This window comes from Babylonia areolata, chromosome 11, assembly GCF_041734735.1.
Source record: "Babylonia areolata isolate BAREFJ2019XMU chromosome 11, ASM4173473v1, whole genome shotgun sequence".
Taxonomy (NCBI): Eukaryota; Metazoa; Mollusca; class Gastropoda; order Neogastropoda; family Buccinidae; genus Babylonia; species Babylonia areolata.
In genome coordinates, this window is record NC_134886.1 from 35992224 (window position 1) to 36008805 (window position 16582).

General features: G+C 43.0%; 2 protein-coding genes across 3 annotated transcripts; one reads left to right on the forward strand and one right to left on the reverse strand.

Annotated features, from left to right (window-relative positions):
* Positions 1-225: 225 nt before the first annotated feature.
* On the reverse strand, positions 226-11491 carry LOC143287703 (prohibitin-2-like). 2 transcript variants are annotated; one of them, XM_076595917.1, is made up of 9 exons: positions 11296-11491; positions 10510-10591; positions 9637-9716; positions 8906-9030; positions 7813-7998; positions 7213-7320; positions 6308-6385; positions 5123-5274; positions 226-637 (listed from the first exon to the last, which is right to left on the reverse strand). In XM_076595917.1, exons 1-8 carry the CDS (start codon positions 11423-11425, stop codon positions 5164-5166), a joined length of 900 nt encoding a protein of 299 aa, XP_076452032.1. In that variant the 5' UTR covers positions 11426-11491; the 3' UTR covers positions 226-637; positions 5123-5163. The 2 variants fall into 2 exon arrangements, with proteins under 2 accessions (XP_076452032.1, XP_076452033.1); XM_076595918.1 differs by lacking the exon at positions 226-637 and adding an exon at positions 683-698.
* A 231-nt stretch (positions 11492-11722) lies between these two features.
* LOC143287385 (large ribosomal subunit protein uL29m-like) lies at positions 11723-16481 on the forward strand. The gene is made up of 4 exons (XM_076595362.1): positions 11723-11885; positions 12189-12289; positions 15192-15349; positions 15991-16481. The coding sequence occupies exons 1-4, from the start codon at positions 11770-11772 to the stop codon at positions 16342-16344; spliced, it is 729 nt and encodes a 242-aa protein (XP_076451477.1). The 5' UTR covers positions 11723-11769; the 3' UTR covers positions 16345-16481.
* The last annotated feature ends 101 nt before the right edge of the window (positions 16482-16582 follow it).

The window sequence follows — 16582 nt, forward strand, 5'->3', positions numbered from 1 at the left end:
CACTGCTTTGTTGCACTATGGTCCAGCACACTGTTTATACACGCTGCCTTGATCCAAACTGGATTGCTGAAGGCAACATGGTTTTCTTGGCTCACATCTGAGCTTCACATTAATTACATGTAAATTTTTTTTTTTTTTTTTTTCAGATTCCTAGAATATGTTAAATACTTTTACCGGTTTGCGTCTCGAAAGATGACTTCACCTTTCTCACTGACATGTTTAACCAACATTTGCATAATTTTATTTTATGATTCGAATGCTCAACGAACACAAATCCCCAAACCAGTCTGATGTCTGACAAATGTATTACGACACTGGAATCCTCAAGTACAGATGATTACACAGTTGTCCATCATTCGTGTCTGGTCACGTACCAAAAAAAAAAAGAGCTCTGGTTTGAAATCAAGAATACATATATCATATACTATGTGAAAAAACAAGCTCCACAAACAAACATAGCATTCATATCATATCGTCAAATGCCAAAGAAAAAGTTGCTTCCACTGTTTGTTTCCTGCAGAAGACCGGTGCCCAGTCAGACCCCCTGCAGAGATGGCTCTACGGAGGAGGGGCACCACACTTTACAGCCATCCTTCCTCACACGCCACGCTACTTTTCTCCACTATTTCCCTGGGCACTGGAAAAACAACAAAAAATATCACATTCATCACCATGAAAATAAACTATCTCCCTGGGCACTGAAAATACAATTAACGCATTCATCACCATGAAATCACAAACTCAACAATAATCTCCACAGACATCCTGATATTAGTGACTGGAGAAGTTAATGAGAGCCAGGCTGACAATAAGTCCCCAACAGAAAAGTTCTGACATGCCAGTCTAATCAATGGGCCACTGTCGTTATCAAGTTATTTCTGATCCTAATAAACCTGGGCTAGAAAACTGGAATTAATTCAGTACTCTTCCTGTTTGTTCTCACCAGCCTCCCCCCTAACCCTGTTCTGACAGTGTGCCACCATTTTTCCGTCAGCCTTCATTGCTCATTTCCCAACACAAATTTAAAAATTGATGTCAAAACAACTGATATACAGCAATAACATAAAATATACTATAACAACTCTTTGTGGATGTGATATATAGATATAACATCTAAAATAACAGGTGACTTTGTAGTCTAGCAAAATGCATACACTATGTAGCGATGACATCTAAAAATAAATGATTTTGTAGTCTAGCTAAATGTATACTGGTGTATGCTTGCGTGTTCTTTCTTTCAGATGGTCATGTCTTGATCAGTCCTGATGCTGTCCTGTTTAATAGTTTGGGGTATAAGCATCAATAATAATAACACATCCTGATGAGTTGTACTCGTGTTCACTGTCACAGTCAGACTGCATCTGGTGACGAAATGCTGTGTTGTGACAACAAATTTTGTGTGGGAATGTGTGGGAGTATGGGGGTGGAGGGTGGGGGGTTAAGTGGGTAGTGCAGGGTATATGTCTATGTGTGCACTCATTGACTGAATAAAATTTAACCCTTACGCTGGCTATTTTACAGTTTACTAACAGTATGTTGTCTGCCAAAATAACAGAAAGAAAGTTTGAAAAAAACAATAACGTTTGTATAGCATGCATAGCTTTTTAATTAGTAGTATTTGAACATGACATGCAGAATAAAATTTGTTAGTAATTGAATAAACAATAACACAAAACAGATCTTGTGTGTTTGTGAGTGTTTGAGTGGGTGCTTACCTGTCAGGAATGTGGAAATTCCAGATAAAAACAGGTGGTTCGTGAGTGGTGGACAGGAAAACGCACATCTCATTTGTACTTACAAATTTGTGCTTACAGTTAATAATGTCACTGATATTCCACAGTATCCCCCAGAAAAAATTGGAGCTGTTTCACAGTAAAGTCATTGTGTTTTATACCTGTCTTCCAAGCTGGTAACCCAGGTAAGAAGTGACGAAGTATATACAGTTATGTTTCCAAACTGAAATCACTTACTGAAAGCATAAAAATACAAAAAATAGTCACTGTTCACAATAACTGCTACTTATCCATATAAAAGTCATATTTTATTTTGCCTACACAATTGCAGGTATGCACAGGTATGTACAGGTGAGTTGTGTTCAAATTATTGATCACCGGCTTCATCGGGCAGATTGTGCAGATCTCGTTTGTAGTCCATGCGAGAGTGGTATATGTCAAAACAGAGTGGGTGGCACAAGACAACCTTACAGGTGTTACACATGAATGAGGACTGCTTTCGTTTGTAGCCATCACGCTCACCCTTCTTCCTGTTGCATGCAACACAGTCACGAACTGGCCTCTTCCTCTTGGCACCTTCCTTTGCAGGAATGTAGACAGCTATATGTGTCCCTATCAGTCTTTGAGGAGGATTTGGGCACTTTCTTCCTTTGTTAGAAGGCACAGGGGCATCAGGGGACTGCAAAACAAGTGCATGCACTACCTCCCGTCTGAACTGGTAGTGAGATATAGGTGCTCTGGCAAACTTGTGCAGACAGAAGGCACTGCACAATGCGACAGTGAACAGATAAAAAAAAAAGTCTGCGCCACCACTTCACTGTCTTTCTCAGCAAGGAGTAGTTCTTGATGATCTGATCAGCAGTATCCACCCCTCCCATGTTGTGAATATAGTCCACAATGCACAAAGGCTTGAAGACATGACTGCCCTGATCATCAACCTTTTGAAGCATGGTCTGCTGTGGTCCATGAATGGTTGATAAGATGTGAACATCACGCTTGTCATGATGTTTAATGGCAAACAAATTATCTCTCAATCGAAAAATGCTCTCCCCCTGCTGCAATGTGACAGTGTCACGTCTTGTTTTTTTGCTTCCTAAAAGCAGCTGGCATGCCTTGCCTGGTGACTCTCACTGTCCCGCAAGCATACGTGTTCAGCAAGTACAGTTGGTGAAACAGTTCAGGGCTGGTATAATAGTTATCCATGTACACCTTGTGGCCCTTGTCTAAGAGTCCACAAAATGTCAGCAAACTCAGGACTGTGGGTGGTAGTGGACAGCTCCTCTGTGATGCCTAGTGCCTCTGTATAGTCTGTCTTTGGGGTGGAACCTTGGTACACATCCATACCTAGCACATATCCTGATTTTGACTCACAGACCTCATAGAGTTTTATTCCAAACTTGTCAGGCTTGGCTGGATTGTATACTCTGTCCCTTCCAAGGACATGTTGCTTCATCAAAGCTGAGGTTTTCTTGTGGTGAATATACAGATGAGAATTTCAGTTTGATGTGACTAAGAAGGGGTTTCACTTAGAACAGTGGATCACTCTTGTCATCCTCTGAGTTGTCAGCAATGTGAAAGTTGCTCAAAATTGACTGAAAACGCTTCAGTGACATGTGCTGAGAAAAAAAAAGGTGTGCTAACAACTTCATCTTGACTCCAGTACTCTTCAATGCTGGGTTTCAAAACAAGACCTGTTGTGATAACCAGAGCCAGAAAAACATGCATCTCTGAAAACGTAACTGGTGACCAACGATGAAAAAGGAAATTTTCTATCTAAAATTACGGGGGGGGGGTGCACGCGTATGGGCAAGCGTGTCCCCTAGTGGTCCACCTTCCTCCCTACACCAGGGGAGGGCATCCCTACACGCCTCGGTCGCTATTGGATCCGAGACGGTCGAGGCAAGCCGCGTGGGGGGTCGCGTGATCCGATGTCACGGCCGCCACCACGGACGCATCGCACATAGGGCCCAGTCTAACGTGCGGATCCAAGGCAAGCTGCCTTTTTTTTTTTTTTTTTTTTTTTTTTTTTTTCCAAGGGATTGTGGCCATTCCATTGGTGCAACTGTGGGTATGGTAAAGAGATAGAGGAGATCGACTTGTACACTGCCGACTGGCAGGGCCGAGAAAACGCGGATCGCGTCGAGTGAGTTCGCGGATCGATAAAAATGACATGAAAGGTAACACTGACCTGAGTGTGTGACCACAAACCTCTAGAAGTCATCAGAGGAGGTGGCGGAGGTCTGGAGTCGACCGGAGGGAGCGGAGGAAGTGGAGAAGGCGGCGGGTTGGCGTTGTTTAGAGGGCCAGGAGTAGAGGGCCCAGAGTGTCAGCGAATCGATTGCGATCGCGCTTTAATTTTAGCACGATTCCCCAATCGAGCTACATAATTATGTGACCTGGTTGGAGACATAATTTGACCACAAACAAGAACGCCAGAGAATCGACAGACAGACAGAAAATACGAAAAAACTTAGCCGTATGAAGAGCACAGGTACAGGAGTCATGATGGCTGCCGGAAAAAGAGGGCGATAACCAGCGGGACAAAGGGGAGGTTACCTACTTCCGGGAGGTTATCGGCCGTAGTTTCGTCTGCTCCGCATGGGCGGATAGTTTGCACAGGACAGGAATGTCAGACCCCTGCCGGAGTCTGCACTAGTTGGGTCACGGTTAAGTATGTGTAATTAAACGTGATTTCAAATTTCCCTGTTGAATTTTTCTCTCAGCATACAAGTTTGTTAGTTCCACTAACAGTTGAATCAAACCATCATCAATAAACAATGACAAAAAATCCAAAGGTTTAGGATCGTCTGGAAGCACAACACTGAGCTTATCTTCCCCACTGAACGGCATGTTGACAACCCCCTCCTTCTCACTCACCCAGCCACTGGCAGTGTCGATCTCAAAATCACGGTTACATGGTGCTTGATCTAGATCAAATATATCACCTGCCTCACCCAGTCCATTCAAAACATCCCTAACTTCTTCACCTGCTTCTTCCATGACAGCATTGGCAAAAAATCCTCAAACAGATTCCTAATTCTATCACGCTCTCCATTAGGCGCCGCCATTGTTGTTGTGTGCCGACGCTTCCAGTCACACTATGTACTAACTACTATCAACAATAAACCAGTCCAAAATGCTCAAAATCCATGTTACAGGGCGAGCTCAGTCATTTATGCAAATTAGTTTATGAATGAACCTTAGTTTTGTATCAGTGTGTGTGTGTGTAACTAGGTCAATCACGCTGACCCCTCAACGTGACTTAAGTCGCGACTGCCAGTGGTGTCCATGACGTAATGGCGCAACATATGTCGCGACAACCAGCGTAAGGGTTAAGGGAAAAATATGCCGAGGAAAAACGACTAAAATAGAAAGAAAGAATTTCAAACCTGTGAAACATTGAAATAATCGGAACTGGAAAGGAAGACATCTACTTCTTGCGTTTGGAGAGCAAGTCGGCAGCGTCATCGAATTCCTTCTCCCCAATGTTCAGGAAGAGAGCAGAGGCGTTGAGGTACACCCTGTTCTGGGACTGCGCAATCTGCAGTCACAACACAGATCACACACTGGTACAGCATGGTCATAATTACACAAGCAATTAATCTGTGGGCAGAACAATTCACAATGTGACATGATATTCACTGCTATCAACATGCATCACAGCAACAGCCAGCTTTACATTTACAACAGTAATTTTTAATATATTACCATTATCATTTTTTTTCTGTGCACACAGAGGATCGTGCACAGGAAAGATTTCAAACACTGTTATCATTGTCTTCAGTCCCTCTTCCCCTGCATGTTAATATCTGGATCAATCTGACATCCACATACCTGTCATTTCACTATGTCATGTTCATGTTGCTTCTGTTGTGTGAACAGCTTCTGCTCACAGCCACACATTAGTCACAGTATTCACCACAATTCATGTTCTTCTTCTTTGTTCCCACGTTCATTCGTATGTACACGAGTGGGCTTTCACGTGTATGGCCATTTTTATCCCGCCATGTAGGCAGCCATACTCCATTTTTCAGGGTGCTACATGTTCTGATAACACAACTCTGTGATCTATCAAATCTGGTATTGAATCAGTGTAATTGCCTTTTCTTCAGGAAATAATTTACTTCATCCTTGCAATTCTGATGAGGTGGTTGCAAAATATGTTTCGAATTTGTATTTTTGTTTTATTTTTTGTTGCGTGTGGTTAAGTTTAATAGAAAGCCTCTGTTTATATGAGATACATCGAGTTTCCAGCAAGATGTCCAGCTTGGAAATGTATAATACATAAAATGATAATAAATATACGAGAAAAGCCCACTTTACAGTGCAATTTCAATAAAACATAAGCACTGAACTGACAGAGAAGTTCATTCGGTGTCATGGACATTCTACTAACAGTAAAGTACATGACATCAAATACTCAAATATATGAAAATTTATTTGCTCGTCTGAATCTCGGTTTCCGTGTTGAACAAATGTACTGGGAAGCATGGTTTCTGCCTTTTCAAGTTTTTTCAGAAAGACTGAAAAAGTGGAAGAAAGGTAGGAAAGTGGCTGGCAGCCACATGACTTACAGTGCGGGCGATGTTCTGGGATGCTCTGATCTTCCTCAGCTTCAAGAAGCCTGGGTTAGCACTGACAGCTTGTCCAATCTGACAGTGAGGTCAAGGTCATATGTCAGTGTGAACAGAAAACAGTGAAGAGGACAAGATGAACAAAAACAACAGGTGTGAACAGGTATTCAAACATGGAAAAGAACTTGATGGAAAGATACAGAGTAGGGGACACAAAATTCCCCGGGAACAAGGGAAACGAAGTGTGCAATACAGACCAACAATATTTGGGGGTGGGGGGAATGAACGACACAATACAGTAACAAGGAACGTGCAGGACAAAGCTACCATGAGAAGTAAGTGGCAAAGGAGGACATGAACAATGTAGACAAACAATATGCTTGGAGACATACAGAGAATGACGCCTTGAAGGAAGACGGGACAGACCAACAGTTGGTCTAAAGATGGGGGACAGAACAGCAATGACATTGTGAAGGGAGACAGGAGGACAGAGACCAGGCCAAAAGAAGGTGAAGACAGTCACTGTATTGGATTTCTTTTTGCCACAAAAGAATTCTCAGTGTGAAATTCTGGCCTGTCTCCATGGAGAGAGTGTTGTCAAAACTGTGTGGTGCCCTTTTTTTTCTGGGTGCTGGAGTATCTATTTCATTATCAGAGTTGATTTTTCTTCAGTTTTGCCAGGAACAACCTTTTTGTTGACATGGATTATTTCATATGCACGTAAGTGCTTGTTGCACATGGGACCTCAATTTCATTGTCTCATCCATATGACAAGAATCCAGACCACCACTCTAGGTCTAGTGGAAGTGTGGGACTTAAATCACGTACCCTCAGATCCTCTCACTTCCTAGGCAGACATGTTACCACTGGGCCACCAATCCACATGATTTCTGAAAAAAGGATACCAACTTGGCGGCTTCTGCCTCTCCCTCGGCCTGCACCACCTTCTGCTGCTTCTCCTGCTTGGCTTTCTCCACCAGGAACTGCGCCCGCTGCGCCTCTTGCTGTGCCACCTGACACCCACAAACACAACATTTGACACTGTTGCTTATAGTCCAGCCAACCACACAGGGTCACATCAGGACTGCCCAACTAAACAAAATTTCAATCACGTCATACACAAAACTTAATAAAAAAAAAACCCCCCAGCTAAACAACACAGTTCATGACATGTCTTAATCATTTAGTCCTTATGGCAAGTAAGAGTATGCTGTGTTGAGGACGTCAGAAGCAAAACAACACAGTTCAAGACATATCTTAACCATTTAGTCCCTTAGGCAAATAAGACTAGTCTGTGCTGAGGACATCAGCCCTTCCGCTTAATTCATCATCCCTGGACTACAGATTCCAAGCACTTTTCACATTTGCTAACGACACCAATTCCTGCTTTTCTTCTTAAGCATTATTCTATTTTAACTCATGCTGCTCAACGACAGGGGCCAGAAAATCTCCTCTTGTTCACCTATCCCCTTCCAGAACCTCCCTTCTAAGCTAAACCTCCCCACCTGTTTGGACTCCACAGCCGCAGTGTATTCACGGCCAAAGCTGAGCTCAGTGATGGAGACGTCATCCAAGATGATGTTGAAGTCCTTGGCGCGCTCTGTCAGCTCTCTGCGAATCAACAGCGACACCTGCTGACGCTGTGTGATCAACTGGGAGGCATTGAACTTGGCAACCACGCTTTTCAGCACCTGCGCACAGGGGTTATATACATTCAATGCATGGCAATATTCAAGCACGTTTCAAAGACAAAATGTGGATTTTTATAGCATGCATACAAACATTTCTTAAAATGATACTTCCAAAAATTGAAATATTATTTTCTTCATAAAACTGTGAAACATTTTGTTAGTTTTCTTATACAGGCATTTCCCCCCATCCAAAATTGTTCATCATGCTGAAGACACCTGTGATTACCATTCCCCTATCCCCAACCTTCACAGAAGTGTTCAAAAGCACTGTATAATTTTGTATCATCGTCATGCAAGTCAATAAAACACACACAAAAAGTGAAAAACAGAGACTGAGGCTTGTGAGAGAGGAAGTGAGAGTGAGGATGAAACAGAGATCAAAATCATATTGGGGTAGACTTAGACTGGCAAGCAGACAGGCAAAAGTACAAAAACATACATACTGAGATACAAAAAGACTGACATACACTGACAAAGAGAGAGACAGACATATAAAGAGGCAGAGGTGGAACAGGTGCAGTGTGACGGAGGAAAGACACTCAACTCACCATAGTACCAGTTCAAACTAAAGGCAGCAAAGAACACTGTTCAAACTAAACTGATTTACAAGTACAAATCTTGGTGTTTGATTTCAACACGATCAGATTCAGTGCTAGACATTCAAACTGAGAACTAAAAAATATTTTACAAGGTGCCCTTTGGCCCTGAAAAGTGAAATTCAAGTGTGAGCCCATGAAGTGAATAATATATATAAAAGAAAACATATGTAATTCCAGTGCTGGAAGCATTTGGAGTACAAATGGAACAAGAATGTGATTACAAAATACAGAATTCTAGACCAGACAGGACAAGGGACAGCAACCTGCTGTCAGTCCCATCACCACCACACTCATGCCCATAACCTCACCTCATTGCAGATAGAGGGCAGCACTCGCTCATCATAGTCTGTTCCCAGGTTGCGGTAAACAGTAGGAAGTTCACTGGCAATTGGGCGTGACAGAACACGCAGGGAGATGTTCACCATCTGCAGGTCTGCACATGTAAGTTAGGCATACACAACATTACAACAACTGTCATCTTGAACGCACAGATACATACACATCATAACAACAGCAGCCATTATGTCATCTGCTGCGCAACCTGTATTTGTGCATTATGTATACATACTCCTCTATTATGGTAGCTCATGTGGAAATCTGTTCTGTTTGTGCATGTGCTCACATGACTATCTCCTATTGTAACACCAGAAAGATCAGGTGAAAACAAAGTAAGTTTGTGACCTGATACAAGTCTTCGTCAGATACAAAACATGAGTGTAAAAGAATCGATAGATAGAAATATGAAAAAAACTTAGCCGCATGAAGAGCACAGGATCAGGAGTCAAGATGGCTGCTGGAAAAAGAGGAAGCTAGTCAGGGATACAGAGGGGAGGTAATCTACTTCCGGGAGGTTATTGGCTTAGCTACTTTCTTTTTCTCTGCATAGGTGGATAGTAGTTTGCACAGGACAGGAATCGGACTCCCTGCCAGAGTCTGCACTAGTGGGTCACGGTAAAGTATGTGTAGTTCAAACAGTTTCTTCAGCAAAAACATATGCGAGGACCATTTGCACACTTACACACACACCCCCTAAACACACCTTTGCTACCAGTTGGGGAGGAGATCTTTCTTGGCCGTGATCTGATGTCATAGATGATAGGATACTGAAACCAGGGCACTCTGAAACACAAAGGATCTTGAATTAAAGAATAAATAAATCATACACATCTGTGTTGAAACTTGCATACAGGACTGGCCACACAGGATATACAATGTCTCAGGAAGATTTAAAACTGTGGCAGACTCCTCCAAAAAACATACAACTTGCAAGCCCAGAAACAATATATATCAGCTTTTTTGACAAAAGCAGATTAACAATGTATCCGAAAAAATAATAAACCACAAAGAGCAATATGCCAATAATGTTTGTCTTTCAGTTTCAAGGAAAATTAATATAATTTGAATTAGTAAACTGTGTGTGTGTGTGTGTGTGTGTGCGCGCGCGCGCATGTGCAGTGTAAAATACAGTGTGAGATGATGGAAACAGAGAGACCAATGCTGGGGCATAGTTCCAGAGACTGACGGTGGCACAGACAGTTGTTGCATGGATCTACATGGTGGTTGCATGGAAACTGTGCTTTCAAGACTGCTCTTTGATCAAGTACCTGACCCTTCAACAAAACCGAACTTTGACCCTCTCAACCCCAATCCATCACTGTAACTCCATGTCCATCCCTTCTGCCATTTCTTTTCCGTCCACCTAAGGGGAGGGATAAGGGACAACTATGAAATGGAGAGATTGTTTAGTAAATAGGATGGAGGGGAGAGTGAGAGCTAAAGAGGCTGAGGGGAAGAGGCGGGTCACAAAATTCCACATCACCTTAACTCATGAGAAAAGAGAAGAGGAATGAAGGATAGAAAGGGGGCGGAGCAGAGGGGAAAAAAACTGTACTGGAAGTGGAATACAGCTCACCGCAAGTGCAGACCCTCCACAAACACATCTTCCTGCACTCCCCCTAGTCGACTGAAGATGATTGCCCGGTGACCACCTTCCACTGAAACACATTCATCCAAATAAGAGATGTATATATATATATAATGGACATATATACGCATTCAATAATCAATGTATTAATGAAAGAATGACATACATATATGACAAGCACACACATAATATGTAAATGTATTACAATAATATATACCGGGTATATGTAGTTAGCTCTCTCCCACAGAGAGACTTCAAATGGTCTCCAACTGCAGTCTCTGAAGGGTATTTTACAAATTTCCCTTTCTAATCTTTCCAGAATTATTTTAAAGTAACAGATGAGTTGTTCTGTTAGTGTTATTACCTGCACTTGTTTTCCTCCACTGCTCAGTTGTACTAAACACACACACACATACATCCTCTGACATTACTATCTTGGTATATATCATACATATTCATAATAAATGCATAGTAGGCAAAAAAAATAATCCAAGTTGTCTTTCAGTTCAAGTGGACTCCTACTGTGTAACTTTGAATGCAGTGTGATGAAATGAAACCTTTTTATCAATCCGATTTTATCAAATCTCTGACGCATTATGCTATGGCAAACAAACAAACAATCAAATATAGACTAGTAAAGATCTTCGAAGTAATTAGACTGGAATTAACAGAAGCACTCCACATCATCCCGCGGCCGTGAGCCTGTGACTTGTTTGGGATGAGTGTAGAATAAACTGCACGTGTTGCATGGCTCGCCCTCGATCCGTAAAGTACCTGTGTAAACGGACTGCGATACCCCGTATGCCAGAGCTCCAGCAGCAGCTAAAAAGCCAATGCCAGTCCCAAGGCCCTTTCCTCCAGACTTCAGGCGTCCTGCCACATCTCCGAGTTTCTTTGGGTCCATGTTGTCTACTAATTTCGTCTGATGTAAAACCTGTGTCCTCTTGCAACCCGGTACTCGAGGTCACCGGAAACCAACAAAGCGAACATCTCATTGGTTTATAACTTCTCCAAATAAAATTACGCACAATTTGGTGACGTAAGGCTGCTCGGAGCTCACTCGGGATTTTGTGAATTTAACACAGAAGTATTAAACACATTGAATCAAACATTCAGAATTTCATCAAAGTTTACTCAACGAATAACTATGTTATTTTCAGCATATTTTTGTCTGGAAAAGAAACGAGCAAAACGTCATTAATTTTTGTGTTTTTTGTGCTGGCCGACAACTCCGTCAAGGACGGCAACATGGCAGGTTCTCTGCGGTGTGCGTTGTCCAGTGTTTCACGGTTTTGCTACAGGCACGTTAGTTCTGCATTATATCAACAGAATGCCAGACACCAAGCTCCCATTGGGAACTCAGGGTAACTATGTATATTATCAGGATTACTCTTCGCTTTAGACATTTTTTGACTGTACAACTTCTCTCTCTCTCTCTCTCTCTCTCTCTCTCTCTCTCATGTCAGCTACTATTATTCCACACCACCATGCGTCTACCTTCTCTCCTCCTTTCTTGTGACCCCCCCCCCCCCCACCGCCCCCATCCTCCCTTCCCCCACTTCACCCAGACAATGAGATAATCAGTGTGATGGTGATGAATACATGTTCATTGATGAGAACTGAGAATGTCAATTTAATGTGCACATATTTGTTGTGTGTTATGGCAGGATGCTCAGCCCTTCATGGTTGCACACCACCAGTCAACAATCTGGGCTTATGGAGTTCTTTGATGACAAGAAAAACTGGGGAGAAGAGACGGTTAAAACAGGTAAGTCAGACTGTGTTCAGAATAATTGAGACTGAACTGTGTACATCACTACATGTATCATTGTATGCTATTTCAGGATAGTTCTTTTATGACACAAATAACAAAGGAGAAGGGACAGTTATAGCAGGTAAATTAAAATTTATATGTGTTTAGAATCATTGAAACTGTATGTGGAGGACAGCTGTGGTTAGTGGAAGAAATGTATTAAAAATAATAGACAGCTGAGGAGTTCTGCATCCATCTTGGATCTTGTACATTGACATCTTAACTTTGATACGTGAAATCGCGAGCAATGATACGAATGACCGACCTGGACAAAAGCAGCAAACATGTGCTGTTCTCCATTTCTTCATTTGATAGCTTCCATTGCTAAAACCAAACTCTGTACTGTGTAAGAACAGCCAAGTAGAAGAATTATTTGTTGTGTGCTGTGTCAGAATATGCTGTTGTCAGAACAGCCAAATAGAAGAACTGTTTTTTGTGTGCTGTGTCAGAACAGACAACTGGAAGACCCGTTTCTTAGTGTAAGTGTATCAGAGTATGTTTTGTGCAACATCCATGTTTAATGTTGTTCACTTTGTCAGAATGGCCTTAACATATGGAGAATTGTGTAATGTGGTCAGGACAGCTGTGGTGTGTAGAGGAAAAATGAGGAATATCTAATTATATTGTCATTTAACAGGATTGATGGCTGTGGTGTGTGGAAGAACTTTACTGTCAGAATGGCCAGAGCATATGCAAAACTTGTGTGTAGTGATAGCACCATGTTATACCATATTAGTACTACTGGCAGCATTTGGAAGATTTATACATGTGCAGTTTGTTGTGTGGTATGTCAGGACTCAGGATGGCCATGGCTTGTGGAAGAAGTGTGTATTTACGACATGTGTGTTGTCTCAGGGTGGCCATTGTGTGTGGAAGGACACTGATGACTGTTGTGTCACGATAGTCATGATATTTAGAGGATCTGTGTGTTGTGTCAGGGCACAGGGCACAGCCATGACATGCAGATGAACTATATTGTTTGGTGTGACATAATAGCCATGGCATATATAGTAACTGTTTTGTGTGTTGTGTTAGGACAGCCATGGCATACAGAGGGACTGTGTGTTATTTGGTTTGACACGACTGCCATGGTGTGTCGATAAGCTTTGTGTTGTGTGGTGTGACGGGACAGCCTTTGGGTGTATATGAACCATGTGTTGTGTGACACTCACTGACAGGACTGCTATATCATGCAGATGGAGTGTGTGTGGTGTGACAGGACTGCCATAGTGTGAAGATGAACTGTGTGTTATGTGGTGTGTGTGTGACAGGATGGCCATGGTGTGTAGATAAGCTTTGTGTTGTGTGGTGTGACAGGACAGTCTTGGGGTGTATATGAACTGTGTGTTGTGTGACAGGACTGCCATAGCGTGTAGATGAAGTGTGTGTTGTACTTGTAGTGTGTGTGACAGGGCAGCCATAATGTGCAGATAGAACTGTGTGGTGTGTATGACAGGACAGCCAGTGAGTGCAGATAAACTGTGTATTGTGTGATGTGACAGGACAGTCGTAGTGTGTAGATGAAGTGTGTGGTGTGTGACAGGACGGCCATGGAGTGCAGATGAACTGTATATTGTGTGATGTGACACGACAGTCGTAGTGTGTAGATGAAGTGTTTGGTTGGTGTGTGACAGGACGGCCATGGAGTGCAGATGAACTTTATATTGTGTGATGTGACATGACAGTCGTAGTGTGTAGATGAAATGTTTGGTGTGGTGCGTGACAGGACGGCCATGGAGTGCAGATGAACTGTATATTGTGTGATGTGACACGACAGTCGTAGTGTGTAGATGAAATGTTTGGTGTGGTGTGTGACAGGACAGCCATGGAGTGCAGATGAACTGTATATTGTGTGATGTGACACGACAGTCGTAGTGTGTAGATGAAATGTTTAGTGTGGTGTGTGACAGGACGGCCATGGAGTGCAGATGAACTGTATATTGTGTGATGTGACACGACAGTCGTAGTCTGTAGATGAAATGTTTGGTGTGGTGTGTGACAGGACAGCCATGGAGTGCAGATGAACTGTGTGGTATGTGTGACAGGACAGCCATGGAGTGTAGATGAACTGTGTGTTGTGTCGTGTATGACTGGACAGCCGTGGTGTGGGGTATATGAACTGTGTTTTGGTTTGTGTGACAGAACAGCCTTGGTGTGGAGTATATGAACTTTGTGTTGTACTTGCAGTGCATGTGACAGGACAGCCATGGTGTGCAGATAGAACTGTGTTGTGTGGTGTGTGTGACAGGACAGCCATGGAGTGCAGATGAACTGTGTTGTATGGTGTGTGTGACAGGACAGCCATGGAGTGCAGATGAACTGTGTTGTGTGGTGCGTGTGACAGGACAGCCATGGAGTGCAGATGAACTGTGTTGTGTGGTGTGTGTGACAGGACAGCCATGGAGTGCAGATGAACTGTGTTGTGTGGTGTGTGTGACAGGACAGCCATGGTGTGCAGATGAACTGTGTTGTGTGGTGTGTGTGACAGGACAGCCATGGAATGCAGTTGAACTGTATATTGTGTGGTGTGTGTGACAGGACAGCCATGGAGTGCAGATGAACTGTGTTGTGTGGTGTGTGACAGGACAGCCCATGGAGTGCACATGAACTTTGTGGTATGTGTGACAGGACGGCCGTAGTGTGTAGATGAAATGTGTATTGTGTGACAGTACAGCCATGGAGTGTAGATGAATTGTGTGGTGTGTGTGACAAGATGGCCATGGCGTGTCTACAGATGAACTGTGTGTTGTTTGGTGTGTTTGACAGGACATCGTTGGCATGTAGATGAACTGTGTGGTGTGTGTGACGGGACAGCAATAGTGTGTAGATGAACTGTGTTGCGTGGTGTGTGTGTCAGGACGGCCATGGCGTGTAGATGAACTGCGGATCAAAAGCAACAGTGACCTGCACAAGCTGTGGTACGTGTTGCTGAAGGAGCGCAACATGCTGCTGACCATGGAACATGAATATCGCCAACAGTCTGAGCTCTTTCCCAACCCTGAACGCATCGAAAAGGTCAGCGCACTGCTTGGTGGCTTGGGGTACAGGGGCAGGACAGTTACTGAGTTAGAATATAGAAAATACTACAGTTATCAGGTCATGATGAAGCCAGTAATTGAGTAAAGGTGACAGTCATTGATGAAAACAGTTTGTCCTGCTGAGTTATTGATTGAGACAATACAGGTAACAGAATTGGATGGAAATAATGCATATTACAGTTACTGCAGAGCAAAAAGAGAGTACAGTTGAAAGGTATTGTTGAACAATTGCAAATAACAGGTATTATTGAAGATGGCATATAATTCTTCTTTTTTCTCCCCAGCCATTGGTCTTTGAGTAGTGTGTGTGCTTGTGCGTTGGTGTTTACTATTTGTTTGCATGCATGTATATGTTCTGTGTGAGTGCGTGCAAGCATGTGCATGTGTAGGGCATATTTTCTGCTTTTTTGGTGTGAATATTCTATTTTTAAATTTGAGTTTTGTCTTAGCCGACTTTTTTTTTTTATCTCTCCTGTGTTTAATATGCTATTATTCACTAGTAGTATTGTTTCACGTGAGGTGCTAAGAGTGCATTATATGGGGAGGCTGTGCCATACAGCAACTATAATTATCAGTATTATTATTGAAGCCAGTACAGAGGTGATGGCGTGTGTGCAGGTAGAGGAGAGCATGGAGAACATCATGCAGGTGGTCAAGGAGCGTGACGAAGCCTTCCACCTGCTGGAAACGGGCACGTCAGGTAATCCTGGGGGTCAGTACGTGCACAACTTCCTGGGCCTGCGCGTGTGGAAGAAGAAGGCGGAGCACCTCGTTCCCAGCTTCATGAACAAGTTCTACAAACTGGTCTACCCCAGCCACCCTGTCCCCCGCACCCGCAAGTACATTGCACTGTATCGGGAACAGCAGCGGGAGGAACGACGCAAGGAACGGAGAAGGGAAACGGCCAGAATCAAACGTCTGGAGCAGGCCTTTCCTCATCTGAAAGGCAAGCTGGACAGCAGTGACAGATAGGAAACTTGTGTGAGGCAGCTAGTTATGTTGTCAGGCTGAAGTGTGGTGGCGTGTTGGTTGAAACATGTGTGTTTGACGTTGTTTGGATGAAGTGTGATAGTATGTTGGATGAAGAATTAAAGAATGTGTACACTGGTTTTAGTGGAGTGACATTTGTGGAGTGGATGAAAAAATGAAGTGTATGTGACGGTTCATGAAGAATCTCACAAAGTTCAGGTTCTAACACTGGTCATGAAGA

Excerpts from the sequence above, each read along its gene's own strand:
- LOC143287703 (XM_076595917.1), bottom strand. The coding sequence starts at position 11,425 with ATGGACCCAAAGAAACTCGGAGATGTGGCAGGACGCCTGAAGTCTGGA. Across the intron at positions 9,717-10,509 it reads GTGGAGGGTCTGCACTTGCG|AGTGCCCTGGTTTCAGTATC; the intron begins GTGAGCTGTATT and ends TTTGTGTTTCAG. Across the intron at positions 7,321-7,812 it reads CGGCTGTGGAGTCCAAACAG|GTGGCACAGCAAGAGGCGCA; the intron begins GTGGGGAGGTTT and ends TGTGGGTGTCAG.
- LOC143287385 (XM_076595362.1), top strand. The coding sequence starts at position 11,770 with ATGGCAGGTTCTCTGCGGTGTGCGTTGTCCAGTGTTTCACGGTTTTGC. Across the intron at positions 11,886-12,188 it reads GCTCCCATTGGGAACTCAGG|GATGCTCAGCCCTTCATGGT; the intron begins GTAACTATGTAT and ends GTGTTATGGCAG. Across the intron at positions 12,290-15,191 it reads AGAAGAGACGGTTAAAACAG|GACGGCCATGGCGTGTAGAT; the intron begins GTAAGTCAGACT and ends TGTGTGTGTCAG.